At 46.2% G+C, this 23,161-nt stretch overlaps 1 protein-coding gene across 5 annotated transcripts in view; it reads left to right on the top strand.

Annotated features, from left to right (window-relative positions):
• The window catches only part of CHCHD6 (coiled-coil-helix-coiled-coil-helix domain containing 6), a 169,327-nt gene extending 151,524 nt beyond the window's left edge, over positions 1 to 17,803 (top strand). For all 5 annotated transcript variants that reach the window (XM_005288409.4, XM_042849836.2, XM_024104986.3 and 2 more), the window contains one exon: positions 17,231 to 17,803. In XM_005288409.4, coding sequence (XP_005288466.2) covers positions 17,231 to 17,254 — 24 coding nt within the window. In that variant the 3' untranslated portion in view covers positions 17,255 to 17,803. The remainder of the gene's footprint in view (positions 1 to 17,230) is intronic.
• Positions 17,804 to 23,161: the final 5,358 nt, after the last annotated feature.

Below are 23,161 nucleotides of genomic sequence, written 5' to 3'. Positions count from 1 at the left end.
TCTACTCGCACCTTGCCTCAGTGGCGACTGCCAGTCACCATCTAGCCCCCGCTCACTGGGACAATCTATACCACTCATCATTGGCAAGGGGGGTTTGGACCTGCTGCCTTTGCCTACCCCGGGCTGCACCTCTGCAGCCCCAGTGCCCTTCTTTGGGCCTTTAGCCAGGCCTGCAGCCTGGGGAATTGCCAGGCCGGAGCTCCCCTGCTCCTTTGCCTTTCCCCAGCCCTGCTCTACCTCAGGCACCCTGCTCAGCTCCCAGGCAGCCAAGTCCTTCTCTCTCCACCGCTAGAGAGAGACTGCCTGAGCTGCTGCCTCACAGCCCTAAGGGCCAGCTGTGGCTGCATTCCCCATCAGCCTAGTCTTTGACTCGCAGCCCCAGCCCTCTCCCAGGGCTGGCTGTAACCCTTTCAGGGCCGGAGCGGGTGACCACCCCACTACAGTGGCCTAGTGTCTGCATGCATCTGAGTTGGTGGCTGGTCAAGTCTACTATTGGTTCATGGCTGGGCATCTGCGTGTGGGTGCATGGCCAGGCACCTCTCTTCATTTTTAATCCGTTTGTTAGCTTTCCCGTTTTATTCGGGATCATGCATTTCCTGCCATGGGTGCTAAGTCTTCATTATGTGCCAGTTGAGAAACCCAGGTTGCCGTGTTTCCTGGCTCCTTGACACAGTAGAAAGGCAGGATCCGCCAGCAAATGTAAGGAAGTGAAACGATTGGATTTGGTGCGTGAATGCTGGAGCCTCCACCTGTGAGGTGTGGGTTCGGAAGTAGACAGTTTAATTTTCAGCGGCAGCCTAGTTTGTCAGTTTGTTCACATCAGAAAACATGATGAGAAATGCCTGTTACATTCTTGTGCTTGGCTGTTGCAGGTTTGCAGAGGCCCATCAATCAGGGGTTTAGTGTGGATGAGACCATAAGACCACTCTTCCCCTGGTGATCTAATCAGGTCTCTAGGCACTGTTGGATACCACGGAGTTGAATGTGGTATAAATGCCTAGGTAGCTTTATAGATAAGTTTCCAGTGTTGAAGTGCTGCAGCACTGATCTGAAGGAGTCAGTCCTGCTTGGAGGGCATTTCATCTCCAGCTCTTATGGTTGTGCATTTCAGTTAATCTCTGTGTAAAATATCTTTCTGATTCACCCTTGGATTATTTATTCTGACACCAAACAGTCAGTCATTGGTAGGTGTTTTATAAAAGCAGGTAGGGAAGGTTATACTCCTTACATCCTTGCAAATAGATGTTGTGAGTGCAGCCTTGCCTCTGCCCCACTGCTGTCTTCTCTGCTGACACCCTTCCTCTCTGCAAGGGGAAGAGAAATCGACATTAACACCCGTAAGCACGAGATGAATACAGCTATCATACAAATAAAATTACTGGCTGCCGAATGGCAACAGTTTAATGAAAATGGGAGCCGTTAAACAAATAAAGCCAGTCGAGCTCATAATGCTTCTGGGTGGAATTTCACTATATCACTGAGTAGAAATAGAATTAGGCATAGAAGAGGGATATCTAGGGAAGTCATTCCTGCCCGCATGTGTGCGCTCAATATATGAGGCTGGACTGGAGAGGAGTTAGCCTTACGCAAGGTGTAAAAATGTTTTTGCGGCACCGAAGTGGAAATCAAAATACGCAGTACTTTGCATGAGTCTTTTAAAGCAAGGCAGAAGGGGGCTGACCAGCCCAGCAAATTAATGCATTAGCTTTTCCTTTCTGAAGCCTGAGTTCAAATCTAGATGTGGAAATAAATCCCAAGAGAATTTAGTGGTAAGCATTTGTACTTCTCTAGCACCTTGGACCCTTGCAGGACCCCTGTAGCAATATTCCTGTTTTACAGAAGCGGAACTGAGGCAGAGAGTGACTTACCTAGAGTCATTCAGTGAAGTTTGTAGGAGAGCTGGGAATAGAACCCAGGAATCCTGAATCATACACATTCTCTCTTGCCTTTAAACACCCTTATTTTCTATTAATCAAAGAACCACTGCATAGTATGGCAAGACTTTCAGCCTCTGCTAAGGAGAGTCTCAGAGTGGCATGTAGCAGGTGATACCACAGGTCAGGACTGAGACATGGTGCCAGAGTTGTGTGGTGGTGAAGCCTACATACAAACTGCTCACATTGTACATGGGATTGGGTGTTGCAAACTTGTCTCGACTTTCATGAGCACTGAAATTCCCAAGATAAATGTGATATTTTGAAAAGGGAAGAAGGAGGCATCAATTAATAATGTGTCCAGTGATTAGATGTGGAACTGTGCCACAAAGGGTGGTGAGCGGAATAGGAACTGGTGGGAAGAATGGCTTCTGAGCACCCCTTTTGGGTGATAAAGGAGCAGCATTGACTGCCTCAGAACAGCATCCTGTTTTCCTTGATCTTCCAGCCAATGGCTGCTGTTTGGAGCTTTGAGGGGTTAAGGATATGTGGGAGGGAAGTTGGACAGTCTTTAGGGATACAGAGGAAATTCAGGGGGTATTTTCTCTTTATCAGGGTGACATTGTTTCAGAGGAAATCATGTCTTGACCAGATTTGGTGGGCTTGATTTCAGATTAATATGGATTCCCGATGACATCAAAGTTGGACAGCATCAGAATTGCCTTGTGCACTAATGCACTATTGAATTTAATTCTGTGGGAAGTGTAGTGAGTGAACTGAGCTGAAAGTTTGAATTATCAAATGGAAGGGGAATGAGGAATCTAAAATTCTTGTGTCTGGCCAGAGTGTGTTCATTTAACTTTAGTTATCACTCAGTCAAATGGCATTTGATGAGGCAGGAAAAAAAAATATTTAAAAAGGAGCCTTTTCTCAGATGTCAGTGGTTCTGAACATGATAAAGCAGGGATGGGCAAACTTTTTGGCCTGAGGACCACATCTGGGAATAGAAATTGTATGGTGGGCCATGAATGCTCACAAAATTGGGGTTGGGGTGTGGGAAGGGGTGAAAGGCTCTGGTTGGGGTTGTGGGCTCCGGGATGGGGCCAGAAATCAGGAGGTCAGGGTGCGGGAGGGGGTTCCGGGCTAGGGTGGGGGAGTGAGGTGTGGGGGGGTGAGGGCTCTGGCTGGGGCGTGCAGGCTCTGGCGTGGGGCTGGGGATGAGGAATTTGGCTGGGGCAGGAGGTTGGGGTGCAGGCTCTGGCTATGGGTGTGGGCTCTGGGGTGGAGCTGAGGATGAGGGGTTTGGGGTGCAGGAGAGTGCTCTGGGCTGGGATTGAGCGGTTTGGAGGGCAGGAGTGGGATCAGGACTGGGGGAGGGGGTTGGGGTGTGGGGAGAGGCTCGGGTGCAGGCTCCAAGCGGCACTTACCTCAAGCGGCTCCTGGAAGTAGCGGCATGTCCCTTCTTCGGCTCCAACGTGGAGGTGCAGCCAGGCGGCTCTGCATGCTGCCCCATCTGCAGGCATTGCCCCTGCAGCTCCCATTGGAGCGGGGCCATTGGACCACGTAGGAGTCGGAGGGGGGGCCATTCCGCGGCTTGTTTCCCAGCGGGAACTCACGGGCCAGGCCGTAGTTTGCCCACCCCTGTGATAAAGTAATCCCTGCATAGAATCTGTAATGAATTATTTTTGGAACATGGGATATATAAACTCATGAATCTGAAATCCAGAGGGGTTTCCAAGGGTAAACTGATCCCGAAATGAATTTCTGCATATCTGACTTTTATGTCTCCTCTGTTTCTTGCCTGTAGTCTTGCCCATTTATGTTTTCTGGTGGGATGAAGTAGATTTATTAAGTAACAGTGTGACATTCTGAATTCAGATGTCCAAACTACAGGCTTCAAAGCCAATACTTTTCCGATATCTTGATGACAATCTCTCTCCTCCTACTTCCTTTCCCTAGAAGTCTGCAGAAGTCATTGTCTGGGTTGGTTCTAATTCTTGCAAAGATGCAGTTTACTGGTGTCTTGTTTTATACTATTTTGTATCATGTGCTTTGTACTTCTCTAATCTCTTTAATCCAAGAGTTTTGAACTACATTCCAACTATTTACTTTAATCTCTCAACCCACTGTGATTTGTAGTGTTGTTGTAGCCGTGTTTGTCCCAGAACATGAGAAAGACAAAGTGGGTGAGGTAATGTATTGTATTGGACCAACTTCTGTTGGAGAAAGAGACAAGCTTTCGAGCTACCTTGAGCTCTTCTTCAGCTCCGGGAAAGGTAAGCAGAATGTCACAGCTAAATACAAGGTGAAACAAATTAAGCATAAGCAGTTAACACATGTTGCAAGAAACATTCAAGATGAAGTGGGCAATTAATACCTCTGCAGGTATAGGACAAAGGAGGGTAAGTGGGTTACAGATTGTTGTAATGAGACATAAAACCAGTCTCTATTGAGGCCATGTCTACACTAGCACTTACGTTGGCAAAACTTTTCCCGCTCAGTGTTAAAAAACACCCTCCTGAGAAATAAGTTTTGCTGGCATAAGCGCTTATGTGCACAGTGCTATGTCAGCACGAGACGCTCTCCTGCCGAGTAGCTAACGCCACTCACTGAGCTGGTTTTATTAAGTCGATGGGAGAACTCTCTCCCGTCGGCATAACACAGCTACATGAATACTCATACTTCAAGTTTGTAAGCATAGACATGGCCTTAGTCCATGATTTTTAGTATCTAGCGAAGTTATGAATTTAGGCTCTCAAGTTTGCTTTTTGAAGGTATTGTGCAGGTTTCCTTTGAGGATGAGGACTGAGAGGTCAGATATGGCATGATCATTTTGTGAAAAGTGTTTGCCCACGGGTGATAAGATGTTTTTGTGTCTTATCGTTTTTCTGTGAGAGTTTATTCAAGAGCATAGTGATTGTTTGGTTTCACCCACATAATTGTTATTGGGACTTTTGGTGAAGTACACCATGTGTTGTGATAGGCATGTATAGAGCCCATGGATCTAGAAAGGTGTGTTATGGGGGGTCTTGATCATCATAGCAGTGGAAATAGGTCTTCAGGGTTTTCATTTGTTGTGGCAGGGTCTGGTGCCGCTTTGAGTTGGTGTGTCCTGGTCTGTCCTGCTTCTGTTGATGAGCTTGGCAAGGTTGGAGGATTGTTTGGGGAAGAAGAGGAGTTTGGGGCAGATTTCTTTCAGGTTGTAGTCCTCATCAAATATGAGTTGTAATTGTTTGATGTTACAAAAGCTGAGGGGTGGTAGGTGACAACTAAGGGTGTGCAGTCAGTGAGGATTTCTTTCCCCCTCCTCCCCCCCGTACTGAAGCAGGTTCTCCTGAGGTATTTGGTTGGCCCATTCCATCATGTGATCTACTTCTCTGGTGGAGTGTCCTTTGGCAAAGGCGGTTTTAAGTGTGTTAAGGTGTGTATCCCAGACTTTCACCTCAGAGCATATTCTATGCTGTCTAAGTATATGGCTGTAGATAACAGATTTCTTGTGGTGTCTGGGGTGTAGTTGGATCTATGAAGATGAGTGTGGTGATCCAGGGGTTTCTTGTATACAGTTGTCTGGAGGGTTACATTGTTGAAGCTGATCGTGGTGCCCAGGATATTGATGGCTGGGGTGGGAGTGTTCTTGAGGCAGTTTCATAGATGGGTGGTGGTGGTTGTAGTTGTGGTGGAAATTTGAGGGAGTTTAGGTAATCTGTCCTGAGGGTGAAAATATGCTTGATGTATTTCAGGCATATCATTGACTTTGAAGTGCATTTTGCCAGAAATTCTTTCTCGAGGTGGCCCATGCAGAGAATGGCATATTGGAGAGCCATCCTTGGACCCATGGTTTGGACAAAGTGTTTGGTTTTTGAATAGACCGTTATGGGTGAGGATGATATGGATGAGTTTGACTATGTGTTTGGGATGGATACCTGAGTGTTGTCCATTGAGTTGTGTAGATGTTTGAGGCAGGCAGTGATGCCATCATGGTGAGGGATGTTGGTGTACAGGGAGATGACATCCATGGAGACAAGGTTGGTGTTCTGAGGAAGGTTGTTAATGTTGTGAGTTTCTAGAGGAAATCAGTTGTGTCTTGGAGGAAACTGGCCTTTTGTGTGGTGAGTGGTTTGAGGATGGTTTATATGAGTCCTGATATTCCCTCAGTAAGAGTTCCATGGCCAGATATGATTTGTTTATTTTGGAAAACATGTAGAAGGTTGGTGGGGGGAGTTCTTGGGCGGGGAGGTTATAGAGTTTCTCTTGGAGTTGTTTGGGGGAAGGATTTGATGATATTCTTAAACTCCTGGGTAAATTGTGGTGCAGGGTCATCTTTTAGTTCTTTATAGTAGGTGATGTCAGAGAGTTCTGGGTTGGCCTTGTTGACACAATAATCATGGGTGAGAACTATGATGGCACTCCCTTTGTCTGTTGGTTTGATTGTTATCTGGTGGTTGGATTTCAGGGGCTGTATAGCTCTTCCCTCAGTGGTGGAGTAACAGGCATGGTGTGATGTTTGTTACGGGATTTCAATCTGTTGGTTTTTTTTTTTTTTTTAACTAAAGCAATCAATGTAATGATCAAGTATGTGTCCATTGGGGGTGGCCTGTCAGATTATTCTTTTTTCCTATGATTGTCAGTGGGGACATGATCATTGTGGATGGTGTCATCTTTGTTGTGAAAGGATTCTTTGAGGCGGACAACATAGATGACACCCCAACATCATCAGTTTATCAAGGACTCCCTAACTTAAACTGAATTATCTGTATTCTCCAAGGGACTGAACTTCTGGCCTTCCACAGGCCCTGATACCATACTAAGATGGAGAACTAGAAGAATTCTTTCACTGATTCTGCCTTCTCATCCTAGGTCAAACACTCTTATCTGATTTCTTAGTCCTTGTCCTCAAAGGAAACCTACACAACAGCTTCAAAAGATGAGCTTGGGAGCTTATATTCATAACTTCATTAAAAGCCATGGACTTTATAAAGACACTGTTTTTATGTTTCATTAAAACAATCTGTAACCCACTAACCCTCCTTTTTCCTACAACTGCAGAGATGCTTAACCATTTGTTTCACCTTATATTTAGCTGTGATGCTCTGATTACCTTTCCAAGACCTAAAAAAGAGCTCTGTGTGGCTCTAAAGTTTGTCTTTTTCTCCAACAGAAGTTGATCCAATACAATATAGTACTTCACCCATCTTGTCACTCTCAACCTCTGTGAGACAGGTAAATATTATCCCCATTTTATATATGGGGAAATGGCAGCATAGAGAGGTTACAAGACTGGTCCACAATGTTTCTTTGGCCTTGTCTGTACTAGTATTTTTTTCTTTTTCTTTTAATTTCCCACTGTTGCTCCAATTGTTCAGTTCAACTGGTTGTAGCAATGGTGGAACCCAAGTTATATATACTCTGTTTCATTTAGATCTGCTCTGAGCAAGGTATAAAACAACAGTGATTAAAAGTGCCTGCAGCCACAGCCTTTCTACACCAGCAACAATATTGCTACCCTCTGTCCTTACTTCACTAATGCTTTTGGGTTACAGTTTGTAGAACCAAAGTTTTATGTTGCATCGCTGGGGTGATTTTCTGTTCCTTTTGGCTCTGGAAGTGGGAGTATTGCTCCCCTGGCTGCAGTTATCCAGGGTCTTTGGTATAAGGACTGGCAACATTTCTTTTAATCCCACCTAAAACTAGGGTTGAATTTGCACAAGTTGTGATTTATTTTGCTGTAGAAAACATCAGGTATCTCCTGGATTCCTTTATCCCTCCTGAGGTCTAAACTACAAGCTTAAAGAGTGCGAGGGGTTATTCCAGTTGCACTGGAAAGGAATATCTAGTGTTCTGTCCTTTCCCTATAAATTCCTTTCTCTGTCTGTTCCTATAAAGTGCATTGTTGTGGTTGTACCTTCTAATGTGTATAGTGGGATGTAATTATCTTCATCCAAGGCGGAATCATTGTGTCTGGTTGTAAGAGAGAGGTCACAATCCTAATGGGAAATGAATTTTGAAGCAATCTTGACCAACTCTAGTGGAGCCATTTCATACCACTAGAAACCCAGCCCCCACTTCACAGCAGCTGTATGTCCTTTTCCTCCAGTAAGATGTAGTACTAACACTTGCAGAGTGTCTAAACAAAAATATGCAATAAACTGCAAGTCCCAGCCCTGGATTTGGGTTCTGATGATTATTGTTTTGTGCTGCCATGTGGGAGACCCATTACCTAATCTTGATTGTTATATACAGAGTCGAAAAATGAACTAAGTACTTTATGGAACAAATAAGACAATAGCCATAAGCCCTCCCCATCCCCTTTAGCTGTGTGCTGTGAGGCTGCCTCTGGGATCCAAGGTTCTATTCCTGCAGAGATGAGAGAGAGGGAACATCATATTTCTTTAAGAGGTTGCAGTTCAGATATTGGCACAGTCAATAGAACTAAGTGATATAATAGGCAGATGTACCAGCATTTTATCTTGGAAGGGCTGGCTTTAAATGTGGGCTAAATTACAAGGCATATGAGCTTGGCCTGAACCTTGTCTAATAGCAGATACTTTTTCATATTACAAAACATTAGAGACTGACAGAATTCAGCATGATATGGCACTTTTGGCTCAAGAAGTTCAGGATTGTAATAGCCAGGAGAGGCACTAGCAGAGCAGGGGAGGGGTCGGCGTAGGAATAGCAGGTGAGGTTTCAGGTCAGGATTGAGGTGCAGGGGCAGAGCTGTGTGTGGGGCCCAGGACTAAAATAGCAGAGAGTGCTTTGTAGAAGAGTTGAGGTGCACAGAGACATGAGGGGAATCAGGATTGGAATAACAGGGAGATGCAGGTGCCAAGCTCTGAGCAAGTACCAGTATCAGAACAGCAAGATGAATCTAGCAGTGAAAGGCTCCCTATACAATTTCCATCGCTCCATAAGTCTATATTGAAAAATAAAAAATATTTTAATAATTGTCAAATGTACCCTGTTCCAAATCATTTAATGATGGGTGGGGCGAAGAGGAGTTCACAAATGAATTATTCTAAATTTTTCTCCTCTTGCATCACTGCCTAGGCGTGGGTGGAGTCTGCATGCCAGGCACAAGGAACATCACTCTAGCCTGGTCAGCTTTCTTAATGGTGAAAACAAGATAAAATCAATGGACATTAATTTAATAAAAAACGCCCTCGGTATTTATTGCAATCAGTTAGCAATCATTCTCTCAGGAGTGACCCTTTGCGGAATTATGTTTGTTCCTCTTGCCCCCAGTGTTTTCCAGCTCATGTCCAAAATAAAAAAAAAACTGTGTTCTCCCCGCAGTAATGTGTTGGGGCTGCTGACTTGTTAGCGGACTGGACCCCAAATGGAGTCTATTTGCTTACAGCATTCTGGGAATTGCAGAAACTCTCAGCCAGTGGAAAAACATTTCCTATAAAGCAGCTGTAATGATGAGGGCTCTTTCTGGGCTAGAACAATGATTAGAGTGATTTGTTCTGTGGAAATCAATATGTTATAATGCATGAACAAACAGGTGAGTCTTAGAACAACTAGAGATTAGTGGAGCTAGTGAATTACTCCATCTTCCAGTCATACACAGATGACAGGAGGTGTAGTGGCAGAGCAAAGCAAACAGTGCATATGGTCTCTCGAGTCAAGGAGAAAATAAAAGAAATAAGTAGAGAAGATCTTTTTCCTTTTCCATTTTTCCATCAGGCTGTGTAGACCAAGTGGGGGGCTTCCATGCTGATGTGCTCTCTGTAGTTCCCCACAATATACTTTGTACCCTTTTGGAGGCTTTCCATTCTGCCATCATGCTGGCTTCTGAGATCTATATCCAGGAGTGAAGTAGGCCAGAAGCTATTTATTTCTGTTCCTCCCCTGTCTCTGCAAAGCTACTGGGAACAATTAACAGAGTAGGGGATGAGGAAGCAGAACTCTGTGGGTTGTTTATTGAATGAACTATTTTTCTTGGTGCTTAAACATCCTCCTGCCCCCTCTCAATCCAAACTTTGCGACAAGGAAAGCAGACCTCCCCAGTACCCTTGGACTGTGTGTTAGCCTGAAGGACGTGAGATAGAGAGGAGGTATCAAGCTGCTTTATTTTTGTGCAGTAAGTGTATGGCATAGAAGTGCTTTGATCCATTTGTCAGCACAGCTGCTCCTTGGACGAGACCGTACACTGAATGCAACAATACCGATTGCACATAACTGAAAAATACCTGCAAATCAAAGTGACGCAAATGCCCTTAAAATTGGTTTGAGGTGCTAATAGTCCAGGAGCAAATGCCTTAGCCAGTAAAAAGGCCTTGAATACCCATCTTGAGACTGGCAATGTTTTCTTGGAGGGCCCTTCTAACTTAGCAAAAGTGAAAAACACTTCTGCAGTCATGCTGGCTAAAGGCAGACAACACGTGCACCAGTATTAAGGCTGCTGTGGAGAGGTATGGTATGAGCATAGGGCAGGGAACCATGAACTCCAGAGCTGTAATTCCAACTCTGCCACTGACTCCCTCTGCATGGCTTTGAACAAGTTACTTAATATTTCTGAGCCTGTCTCCCCCATGTAAAATGAGGATAACACTTCCCCACCTCCATGAGATGCTGGGAATGTAACTGATGTTTGTAAAGTTCTCTGGAGAGGGAAAGCCCCGCAGAAGTGCTAAAGATAAGGCAGCAAGTGTCAGCATCTGCAGCACAAGTGCAATGAGGAATTAATGTTCTGCACCCAGGTGATTGCACCCTGTTCAGAGAGGTCCATTGATAGCTGTTTAGAACTCAGAACCTTGGGGGAGCTCTCTTGGTGGAGTTACAAAAAGATTCATAATAATTTAAATGAAAGCTTTTCCAAAGAGAGGATAAGCTGGTTTGTGGCATGAGGTTACAGCTGCAACCACGGGGAGAAGCTTAAAACATCCACTTCCCCCTTTTCTCCACCACCCTTCTGGGGGAGGGATTCAGGAGAGAAGGGGGGTCCGAGACATTTGGCTTGTGGCTGGCAATTCTGATCCTGTTGCCATGGAGCCTGAGCGCTGAAAATAATATTAAAACAAACATAAAATAGTGTCCATCAGAGGCACCCAGCAAATGGCAGGGTTTGCTGCCGTGGTGTTTGCTCGGGCTTTAATTTAACAAATGTGCCTTGCCCTGTGCTGAGGTTTGCCAAACACGGCTTCCGGCAAACCACCAGAGGGAGCAAGTTTCACAGGGTCTGAGGCTGTCAACTGAGAACATTCCACACCTGCCTGTGAGTGTCAGGCAACACCAGGACCCTGACAGCCAGATCAACCCAGCCTTGATGGGGCAAAAGGGGAAAGGTTCCTCACTACAGCTCTATACTGGCCCAAGTGATCTTAACTGGCTACCCTTCTGGCTGCACACACAGGGCAGACAATAAAAGGGAGGAAGATGATAGAGCAGCGCTACAAAACCTTGTTGCTGGGTTTACCTGGCCCCCCATGTTGGTACAAGGATGAGTAGGGGAGAGCCCCGACTCCCCACATCTAAACACAGCCTTGGAAAGGACAAAATGTCTTGAGTTGAAATGATTGCAGAGCCCGACCCTTTCTTGTGCACCCTGATGGAATCAGGGATGGAGGGGAGCTGGCTTTCCATGCCGCTGCTGTGAGATGACAGACTGGCAGCCTAGTAGCTGGCTGATTTTCAGTGCTGTTCATTGAGGGGAAAAGCCTCACAGTGGTGAAGAGTTGTGGGTTAGTAGCTCAGATTGCTGCATGTCAGGAGAGAGAGGGGAGGCAGAGACAAGCAAAGCTGGAGATGCTTTCTAGACTGGACAGATTTCCCTTCCTGCTAGAGCTGAAGTTGTGAGGAACTATCTTGTACTCTTTATATAAATATAACACACACACACACACACACACACACACACACACACACACACACACACACACACACACACACACACACACACACACACACACACACACACACACACACACACACAAGTTTAGGGATGCTAGACTGGCAGCCCTAGAGACTGTATTCCTCCATGTACAGATCATGTATATCCTGGGCAGCAGCATGGCACGCTCCCCCTCTCTCCTGCCAACACGCCTCACCCTTGTTCCTCCAAGTGTGACCAGGAAGTATGGCCTCCATGCCCCCATTAGGTCCCTAGCGTCACTAGTGAAATTGTAACAAGGAGACTACTTAGTGCCAGTTGTGGTGGTTTATTATGAAGATGTTTTGAGCTGAAGTTTCTAACTCATTTCATTGTGGGCCACCAAACAGCCATCGCACAGGAGCAACTCTTAGTTGCTAGCTGACTTGGACTGGCTTTGAGCCTGCCCTAGGGCCTGTGTAGGGATGGAATGCTGTGTATGCCATGTGAGGGATGTGTTTGGTTCATCCAGTGAAAGCTGTGAACTCCTGGAATGGCATACTGTGGGGATGTGGAGGGTAGCACCCAGCAGTTTGTTTAATTGGATAGCCTATGATAAGTGAGACAATTTCTACTTGCATCAGAAGTGTATGTGCATATGATATTGTAACAAATCAGACACCCCCCCCCCCCACACACACACACGCCTTCCCCCTGGCTTTTGCTGTGCAGCACATTATGACTGATTATCTGTGGGGATAGAACTTTGATCTCTGGCTCCAAAATCACAGGCCCCCAGCATCATTAACTGTTAACAGTATAGGGTTCATGACACACAGTCGATTCCATCCTGGAGGAGCAATGGTGTACACATTAGCCAGCTCATACACGATGCCATGTTTTTTGCTTTCTTTCTAAAATGAACCTAAGTACATATTAAGAGGGTTTCAGTGTCCCTCTGAAGCATCAGTCACTGGCCACTACTGGAGACAAGATATCACTGGTCTGTGCTGCTTTGGTAAATGCTATGAAAGTGGGTCTGAGGGCATGGCTACGCTTGCAGGTGTAGAGCGCTTTGAGTTGAACCAACCTTTGTAGAGTGCAGTAGGGAAAGCACTGCAATCTGTCCACACTGACAGCTTCAAGCACACTGGCGTGGCCACATTAGCAGCTCTTGCAACGGCCACAGAGAGCAGTGCATTGTGGTAGCTATCCCAGCATGCAAGTGGCTGCAACGTGCTTTTCAAATGGGGAGGCTGGGGTGGAGTGTGACAGGGTGTGTGTTGTGTGTATGTGGGGGGGAGAGAGTGGGTTTTAGGGGGGCTGAGAGCATGTCAGCATGCTATCTTGTAAGTTCAGACAGCAGCAGACCCCCCCCTCCCCCCGCCCCGCCTCTCACTCTCTCACACACAGCATTCCACAGTAATGGCTGCTTTGTCCAGGAGCAGATAAGCATGACGTCTGTCAAACGGAGCTTTCAAAGGGCATATCCAAAACAATGACAAGAGTGGCCACTTGACTTAAGGGGATTATGGGACGTTTCCGGAGGCTGATCAGAGCACAGTAATGCAATACCTCATTCACACCGGTGCCGCGGCACTCCAGTGGGGGTGCATCAAATGTTATTCTATTCGCTGAGGTGGAGTACCAGGAGCGCTCTAGCCATGGAGTCAGAGCGCTCTACATGCCTTGCCAGTGTGGACAGGTAGTGAGCTAGTGCGCCCAGGGCTCCTTAATGCGCTGTAACTCGCAAGTGTAGCCAAGCCCTGAGTCTCTGTGCCAAGCAGTGAAGCGGTCATGGCTGTGAGAGGCTTCCCTGTATCCTACCAGCCATGTGCTGAGAGTACTTCAGTCTCCAAGCACTGCCAGTCCCATAACCTTCATGAGCACAACATGCAGTTCCCTCTTAGGAGGACAAAAATTAATTAGTCACTCCATCCAGTGCGTGTTGATCTTAGATGTAATTGTATCAGGCCTCCATTGGGAGCAGCCTGAGCTGATTGATAGTGCTATCCAACTGCAGCCTTTGTTCATAGAAACTTTCCTTGATGCGAGTTGCATGGCAGGAAGCCGGTGGGCAGCTCTGTTCTGCACCCTGCCAGCTTTGGGGTCCAATGCTTATTAGACAAGGAGTTTCATCAGGTTCTATTTCTCTCCTTCCCCTCCCCCTACCCCAAATGAGATGGATCCTGTGATGTTCTAGCATTAGAAATGCTTGTTAACCTTCAGGTTGAGACCTCCCTAGAGGTGTGTAGATAGTTTGGGGTTGGACGGATTTGATTTTAATCAGTAAGTGCTGGCTAATTGTCTTTCTCTCAGCAACTAAAAACAAATGAAAATAACTGATAGATACCACACTCTGAAGGGAGAAAAAGTGCTTTTTTAAACGTTTTAAAATATAATTGAAGGGTGAGTTGGTGCATTAGTGGCTCTATTAAAGAATGCAGCATTCCTTGACGCTTAACTAAAATGTTACAGCATGAATATAATGAATTATTTTACTGTGAAATGTATTGCTGCTTTGCTTATTGCATTTTGCAGTTTTTAAAATGTACTGCTTAATGTAAAACTTTAACTTTCTAATGATCAGGAAAATTACTTGGGAAATTAGAGCTGGTCAAGTAATATTGATGATTTCCTGATCAGTTTTGACTAGCTAATTTGGCAAATAACGTTTCTCTTTATCCTCACATCCCTACCAACTCCCTCCCGCTCATTAATGCTAGAGATGGGAGCATTCTGAGGAGGCACAGGAGGTATGGGCTGAATAATTGCCCTTGCAGGAACTTCAGTCAGCCGACAGGAGCCTATTATTAGGTTACTGCTGGAGTGACATCACCAGCTGCCGATGAACATTATCCGGCACAGTGATATCATTCCTGTAAGGACCCCACTTTCTGGGACAGTGCTTGCAGGAAAAGCAGCTTCTCCCATAAGGAAGCCCACCAGGCAGGCAGGGGGATAGAGCTCAAATCCAGCCAGAACCTCTGGACTGCTGTGTGAGACCCCCATCATCCCCGAGTCACTCAGCCTGCTTTCTGTAGCTGGCTTTAGCAAGATTCTTTAAACATGTCTAGGTTCTGTTTGCCCTGCAAAATGGAACCATGCTTTAACCCAGTAGGGGAGACAACCAACATCATAACTGGTTCCCTCAACACGCTTTTCACTGTAGTTTAGACAGACTGTCAATTTGCTGAATGTGTGGCTGGTAGGATGATGCTGTTGCTGATACAGGGAAGCCAACTACCCACTATACGAGATGGCATCAGACACCAGGAGCCTGGATTATAAATCACTGAAAGTACCCTGGGTATACAGGTGGTTGGCAGTACTAGCATCTGCTTCTAGGGAAGAATGACCACTCATTCTTAAGGTTTTGACTCTGACTTAAAAGTAGAAACGTTTGCTGGCATCACACAAGTACCTTGATGCCCGGTGAGGAAAGTAACCTTCACTTGGCATCCGCTCTGCTGACATCCACAGGAAGGGGAGGAGATAGAAGCTCATTACAGGGCAGCTGTTTTCTTTGAACTTACAGAAATGAGAGAAGTGGGAGTAAAGACAGGGAGACCATGGCATGTGCTGCAGCCACCATGATATCCTAAAAAGGGTTTGAACAGGCCCACAGTTTTCTGTCTTCTCTTACCATTAGCATGACATGGAGTATAAGTAGAGAACTGGGTTCAAAGAAGCTAAAAGATTCCTCTGGGGACAAAGCACACGAGGTTGATCTGGGTTTTAGGAAGGTTTGTGTCACTCAGATTAAAAGCCAAAGTCCCTCAAACTTTAGTGGGGGTCAGAGTGGTCTGTGGGACCCTCTATTTCTTCATCCTCTATTCTTCTCATGTCAGACCGTGTGGAAGGAGAATAGGGTGCTGTTCCCTTCTAAGCTGGTCTGCACTTGTCCAAGTGTCAGGTGGAGTGCGTGTATGTATAGATGGATAGGAAGTGTTCAGCTTCGTAGGGGCTGAGCAAAGTGTTCCAAGCCCTCCTGGGTCTAGGGAGTGAACACAGCACCAGATTGTCAACCCTGCCATGGGGTGTTGTACAGTTACCCATAGCTGATCTGGAACTTGCCTAGTTCCCACCTGTCCATGGACCGTCACTCTTGCTGTTGATTACTGGAGCAGAGCTTTCCAAAGCCAGTGTCAGAGCATTCATTCTCAGTGGAGAGCCCTCGCCTGTGGAACTTGCTATTTCTGGTCTACCAGAGCTCAAGGTTGGTGGCCTTCAGGGCAGATTGTAAACTGCCTTGTTTAATCAGGGAAGGGTCAGGGCCCATCAAAAGGCAGGAATAGATATTTTATTGTCATACTGGTCTCTGTGTGTGTCAGTTTGGCACTTACAGTAAGAGGCCAAGATGCTGCCATGATAGGCACTGTATAAATATTCGATGGAAAAAATCCGTCTCCAGTGTGATTTACGTTGGAACGTTGACTCTTGAATCTGAGGCTAGAGACCTGCTATTTCTCACCAAAGTCCTTATAGACCCCATTGTTAAATCCTTCCTTGGACAAGTTTTTTCTTGTGCCCCTCACCAGAGCTTGTGCCTCATGTTTGATCCTGGGGCTGCTTTCACTTGTCTCAGGGTCAGCCTTACCATTTGTGGGACTCAAGATCCCAGAAAGGTGGCAAATCAGGCCACAAGTTACTCCCCCTCTTACCTGTTATCAGAGGAGTCTGACAAAAAGGTGTTTCCTTTTGTTCCAGCTCCACTATCAGAGGAGGCGATGGGGTCAGCCAGGCAGAGATTGTAGGGGATGGTGACTCCCTAACAAGCAGCCTTAGTTTGGGTCAGCCCTAAGGACAAACAAGGAGGGTTTAACATGCTTTAGCTTGGTTTGGGGTTTCTTGCCGCTAACTCCCAGAAGCTGTATGGTGCAGGGGCTGACGAGGTGTTAGGTGAGAACCTGAAAGAAAGCCTTCTTGGCCTGAGCACAAACCCAGGTCTGTTGTTGTTTCACAACATGTAGGGGTGATGATCCAGAAAACAGTCTTGGAGCAAGTGAACTGCTGGGACTGGGTTCATTCCTCCTCTTCAAACCATCTTTGACTTTTGCTAGAGCCTTAGAGGAAACCTTAATGGCAGTGTGAAGATCTCTGCTACTGAGAGCTACCCTGTGTAGTTACAGAATCTTCATTCAAAGCTCATCAGGAAGCAAATGGAGCTTTGGGATTTTTAACTTCCCCCTCCTGAAATGTTACAGATCTGTAAATTGGGGTGGGATCATGTTGATTTTGGGTGGAACAGGGTGGAAAGAGGTGAGGGGCCAGTTGCACATTTTGAAATGTTCTTCCTCTGCCATTTGGCTGTTTCAGTGACCTGTTCTATGATCCCTATTTCCCCCCACATCTTGCTTTGTTTTTACAGCCAGGAATACCTGATAATCTTGTGAAGGGTGCTGTTTCTCCTGTCTGGGTGTGAGCTATATCTCATCCCTGCCCATGTTACTCATTTGTCTCAGAAAGAAACAGTCCAGTGTCAGCAGTTGAATAACTAACCAGCCAGCTCTTCCCTTTGTCTTCTTCTTTCCCTCTTTCCCAGGAACTGTTGGTTAATTCCGGATAAACCCCGACAGCCACCAAAGAGCAGATCACAGGGACCACAGAGGCCCTTGGAAGCCCAGCATCCTTCTGGATTTATGCTGACCAAAATCGGTGCCTTCTGTCAGTAGCAGTCCAAGAAAACGACAGGATTCCTCTTCTGAACGCCTGCATGTATCTGTCTCACTGATTGTTTTTGGAGTTGGGGTGGGGGGAGGGCTTGAGGGGCAGCACTGTTCTGCCAAATGTGCTTCACCCTTTATATTCGTTCATTGTGAAAAGAAGCCTGTCAATCATAAGTGTCCACAGCACCGCACATAGCTTAGAGGCCCATGTGACCCAAGGCCCAGTTAACTCCGTACTAGTTTTGGTTTCACTTATGCAATCTGTGTTTCCAGCGCTGTTGCCTTTGTCCTTGTGCTCCAGAGAAAGGCATCTGAAGTATTGGGGGAAGCAACCCTGACCTGCTTGTTAGGATTAACTGTTCCTAGCATGCTCTTGTTGTTAACACCAGCAGACACATTCCTTCTCTTCCAAGGCTCCCTCCTAAGAACAATAAACTGTCTAATGGTCACTGTGTCCGTGAGATGTTTTCACCCCTGTGAGTTTGAGAATTGCTCCTTACTCTCCCTCCGCCCCCTGCCAGCAGTGAAAATCTGTCAATTCCCAATAAGCATCAGGACTAGAGATAAGGAATAGTTCCAATCACAGTTTGTAAATTAAAAATCTCATTTGTTTCAGGCCAGGGGTCGAAGGACTTTGGCTTTTCTGAAAGTACTTGGAAGGGGACAAAAGCCTTGTCCAAAAGGGAACTAGCTGTGGTGAATCATGCTGCAAAAAGCTTCTTACCTAATACAGAGTTCTCACTGCACCAGTCTCTTGTGCACTCTCCCTCCCCCACTCGCTGTAAACTTTCCTCTCTCACCCTCCAGCCCCCACTCCATTGTGTTCCCTCTTTGTGGAACAAGGGGCAGTAGGGAACAGCATGTCTAGCATTGCATCGCTATCCATGTTGCGAGGCAGTCAGTCTATTTGGAATGTATTTCTTTGGGTGTCTCCTAGCATCAGCACTGCCTGGCTCTGGTCTGTGACTGAACAAGTCTCTATTGCTCTGCACACTCTGTACTTGTGTATAGCACAGTTAAAGATCGTTCTCCCATCTTTGACATGCAGCCATCTGTAGGTTGGGACCTGGTTCATGATTTCCCAGGCCAAGAACGCTATGTAGTACCTTGGGACAGGAAATGAAGAATAACTTCTCCAGTTGAAACCACAGGGGCAATTATAAGGTAGCCAGAATGAAATGAGCAGGGTTGGAATTTAGCCAAGACATCCAGCCAGCACCAAAGCTATTGAAGGATGGACTATGTCTTCAAGAACCGCATGAGATCAGGACTTCAGTTTAACGTCTTAGCCAAAATGTCGCACCTCCAGCATTACAGTGCCCCTCACAGCTGTGTTGGGTGTTTGGTTCCGTAGTAGAGGGCCACCTACTGAGTCATTATTGAACTTTGCCACTCATCACGGGTGCACTTAAACTGGAAATGTGCCCATATGTCAGCTCAGTTCCAGCCTTTTCTACTTGCTGTTAATCAAGCAGGACAGCGCTGCAAACCCCTGTTCACTATACAAGGCACTGTGTTCACTCACTCATTGCCCTTCCTTGGTTAAAGTCACAGATCTCCCTTTGATTCCAAACTTGCTGCATTGTGCAGATCAGACCCACTGGCCCTAGCAGAGGAGGGAAAGCTTCGCAAACCAGAGCTGGGCACTTTGTGCCCTCAGATTTGTTGCTGGGAGAGCTTTCTGTGCTGCTGCCAGGCCAGCAGGGTATGGCTCCTGCTCTGCCTACAGCATGTACAATCTGTGGAGAGAGCACTAGAGCCACTACCGGCAGGAATTTAGAGGGGTAAGGTTCATCTCCAGGTGACCACTACTTCTTAATTACTGTTGGCTTAGAGCGGTGATTGCCCCCATTAACTTGCTTCCTCGTCCCGCCTCTCCCCCAGGTTTGTTTGGCACATGTAGTCTGCATGACCTGCATTTCAGCCGCCCCTGTTTGCGGGGTGAGGGTGGAGGAGGTGATGGATTATGATGCCAGGACTGAATATCTCGCTGTGCAGGACAATTTTCTCCCTGAGGCAACTGTAATACATTTCCATGTTCTTTCATAATTAGCTTTATTTACCAAATTGGCAATTCCTCTGTTGAGAAATAACTGATTACAGCATTCAGGGAGTTGCTGTCATCTCAAGATATGCAGGTGTCTGTGAAACATAAACAGATGTGATCGCTCACAAAATGAACCCAATGGGTAGCGGGGGAGGGGGAGATCCAGTCATAAAAGGCAAATGCAACATCTCTGGCCTCATTCAGGCTAATGCTGGCCAGGTGCACTACCACTGTTGTGCAGCCCCAGTGATGACAGAGTATCAGTCTGAGGCCATCCGGCATTGTCTAATGAAGTGCTTGATTAGTTTAACTGCCTTTATTCCCTCTGCCCTTCAATCACCTCCCCAGTCCACTGGGGGCCCATCTCACCCGAAATCATAGATGAGATGATGGTGGAGTGAGGCTGGTCATGACAGAAACCAACTCATTTTGTAGCCTCTGTACTCACTGTCATATGATTGTCATATTTCTTACATATTGGTGCTTAAAGTCCTGATTCAGAAGAATTCAGTGAGAGCAGGATACATATGAAGACTGAAATAAACCCATCTGACATGCGTTGTGTGCAGCCCAGTGATGGGGCCTGAAAGCCAGCTGTATAGGAGGTAGTGAGGCTGAAAGCCATTCAGCCCTGGAATATTGGCTTGATCTTCTCCCGGGAGAATGGCTATGAAATGAGTTTTGGTAGGTCTCAGGATGTCTCCTTGCAGGATGGAATTGTGGTTCCACCTGCTTTCCAGAAAATCCAGCACACTTGTTACCCCCTCATTGCTGAATGATGCCATTGAAAGGTGCTAGCTGTCACGTTCCCCCGCATCTTCCTCTGGGCTTGGGACAAAATTGATCTGTTTGGAAAGCTCACACTGGTACCCCAAAATGAAATCCTGGCTCTAGAGCCTTGGGTACCTTTGAGCAGTGTGAAAACCCTTCTCTCTACACATGACTCACCATCTCTAATGAGTGTTCTCTGGTTTGTTTTCTTCCTTTTCCCCTGTCCTGGGTTCCTAAGGGCCTCGCAAAGACAGGAGACACCTGTACCATGCGTTAATCAGCTCCTTCAGGTTATCTCCCCATTTGATTCCTTGACTGCCTGTTCGTGAAATCTTTGTTGCTTGCTGCGGAGCTCGAGTTTGATTTTCATGGAGGATTGTGATGGCAGGTGTCAGTTAAACTCCTAAGTGGCAAAGTTTGTTATGATTACAGTCTAGTACTCAGTGGCGGATAGTTGTCCTCACCACACAACCTGTCACAGTTGGCACTAATTGGCAACCTAGCACTCTCCATCAGAATAAACAAGGACTGAGTAGACCATAGAAACTAAACTGCACTCTCGCCCTTAGAAGAAGGTCCCTTCAAGGCAAAGTTGAAGGATTATGAGAGCAGCTTGCTCTGCTGCAGTCTGTGGTGCACGTTTAGTGGATAAGTAGAACTTCAGGATCCAGGACTGTGGCTCCAGCCTCTTCCACCTGCACAAAATTCACATACAGCCAGATTTTCAGACAGTTCCGTTGAGCATCTGCATAACTACTTTGCCTGTGCAGTTAATGTAGTTGTGTGTGCAAATAGGTAATTGTGTGCCACAAATGCAACTAGTCATTAGCATGTGGGGTGTACAGTTGCAGTAACTGCATGTGAAAATTAGGTTTGCAGAATGCCCAGTTACAAGCACAAACTGTCTGAAACTGGCTAGATGAGTGGGAATTAAATCAACTTGTTTTCATGCAAAAGGCTCTAGCATGATGGGAAGGGAACAGCAACAACAAAAGAGAGAAAATACAGTAAATAAAAACATAATTGTTCAACATTTTCCAAGAGGACTGAGTGGCTCTTCAAATGCAACATTCAACAAGCACTCAGAAGCTCTAATATGCAAGGGCATCTCAGGCTCTCTAAACACTGAATTTGTGATCTTGCATAAAACTACAACCCATCGCCTCCTGTGGTTAATATTTCACGCTTGACTTTACAAGATGCTTTATCTAATATCCTCTCTGCATTCATGCTTTTACCAACTCTGCCTTGTCCATGATGAGAGAGGCTGAAGGAGGAAGGCAATTGCCAAATGTGTCTGTCATCTTTGTAGGAGGGTTTTGTGCAGCTGTTGGGGGAGAAGAGTCAGTCTCACTTCCTATTTTATAGTCTGCTGAATCCTGTGATCTCATGCTGTGTGCTCCTTTTCCAGGCAGAATTTTCCATTTGTCTTTTAAGGTATTATTTATTTTATTGCCAAACTAGTTAAAAGTTCTTTTCTGTAGCTTGCTTGCTAAACAGGGCCTGATCTCTAGAGGTGCTGAGCTTCCATTGCAGACACTCTGTGCCTTTCACGAGCAGGTCCTTAACTTTGCATGGTGGCCTGTTGCAATGGCTGTCACAGTCTGTATGGGAGTGGAAGAAGTATAGGTTCTATGTCCCCTGGCTTTTCTTCTCTCCCCCCCCCCCCCACACACACACCAATTGCTGTAGTAGAAATGTACCTATTTAAAATATAGTCTACAATTGCAGTGGCCTGTTGTGTGTACACAAAGACTAACACAAATTAACCATTACAACTCACACTGTGTTAGAATACCTATTGGCTATTAGCCAAGATGGTCAAGGATGTAACCCCATGCTCTGAGTGTCCCTAGCCTCTGATTGCCAGAAGTTGGGAGTGGACGACAGGGGATGGATCACTTAATGATTGCCTGTTCTGTTCATTCTCTCTCAAGCACCTGGCACTGGCCAGTGTCAAAAGACAAGCTATTTGGCCAGAGGGACCCTTGGTCTGACCCCGTATGGCCGTTCTTATGTTCTTACCAGGATCTCTTCCCTCTCCAGCTGGTGCAACATGATCAGAAATTACTGGCTATCTTTAACCAGAATCTGAACAGCAGTACGGAGTTGCACAGGCCTGTACCCTAACACCTGCTCCTCTTGAATGGAATTCTGTATAGTTGTCCTCGGGGAAGGTGGCTGTAATATTCTTGAATGGATCTCCTTATCTGATAACCTTCCTCCACCACCACGACCACCATCACCACTGTGTGTGCATGTCTTGCTGTCTCCTCATTTCCCCAATTCTCCATGTTGAGAGGTGATGCAGACTGAAGTGGTTAAAGTCTCTTCCTAGCCTGGTTTTGCAACCTCCCTTGTGTCCACAATTGTTCTGTGCAAGTAATGATACCCCTCCCCCTCGGGTATCTAATTACACCTGCAGAGTGGTGGTAGTTTGTGGGCAACCTGTGGCAGAGCTAAAGGGAGTGACTGGAGCAGCTGTCAGCACTAGCAGGCCTCCATGTCCAAAATGTCTCTTGCATTTAATCACCATACACTCTCTCTTCATACGTTCCCAGCCAGTCAGCTCAAGGCAAGGAACTTTTTGTCTCTTTTGCTGGAGAGACAAACAAGCAAACTGTTGTTTCTGTGCTAAAGGTAAATTCAACTGCTCCTCTGGAATCTGTAACAAAATACAGCTGGCAACCCTCATCTGTCCACGAATGCCCCCAAATTACATGCCCTTTTTGCTGTCTTCTTGAGAAGTGCCTCCCCTGGAATGTGCACTTGACGGGGGTGGGAGCGATGGAGTGTACGGTTGATTCTCTTTGATTTCAGATGCTTAGTTTTAGCATAAACATGGCTGCTGATCTCCTGGCCATAGAAGCTCACCAATTAGTATTGGCCCTAAGAAGACTATTCACATCAAATGGTTCTGCATGGAGTTGCACAAAGGTGCATGGGACTCAGGCTCCAAAACCCTCAATCTCTTAAACAAGGTAGGTTT

The sequence above is a fragment of the Chrysemys picta genome, chromosome 7, assembly GCF_011386835.1.
Source record: "Chrysemys picta bellii isolate R12L10 chromosome 7, ASM1138683v2, whole genome shotgun sequence".
NCBI classification, from domain to species: domain Eukaryota; kingdom Metazoa; phylum Chordata; order Testudines; family Emydidae; genus Chrysemys; species Chrysemys picta.
Note: the sequence above shows the minus strand (reverse complement) of the source record. Positions and strands in the feature narration are given on the sequence as shown.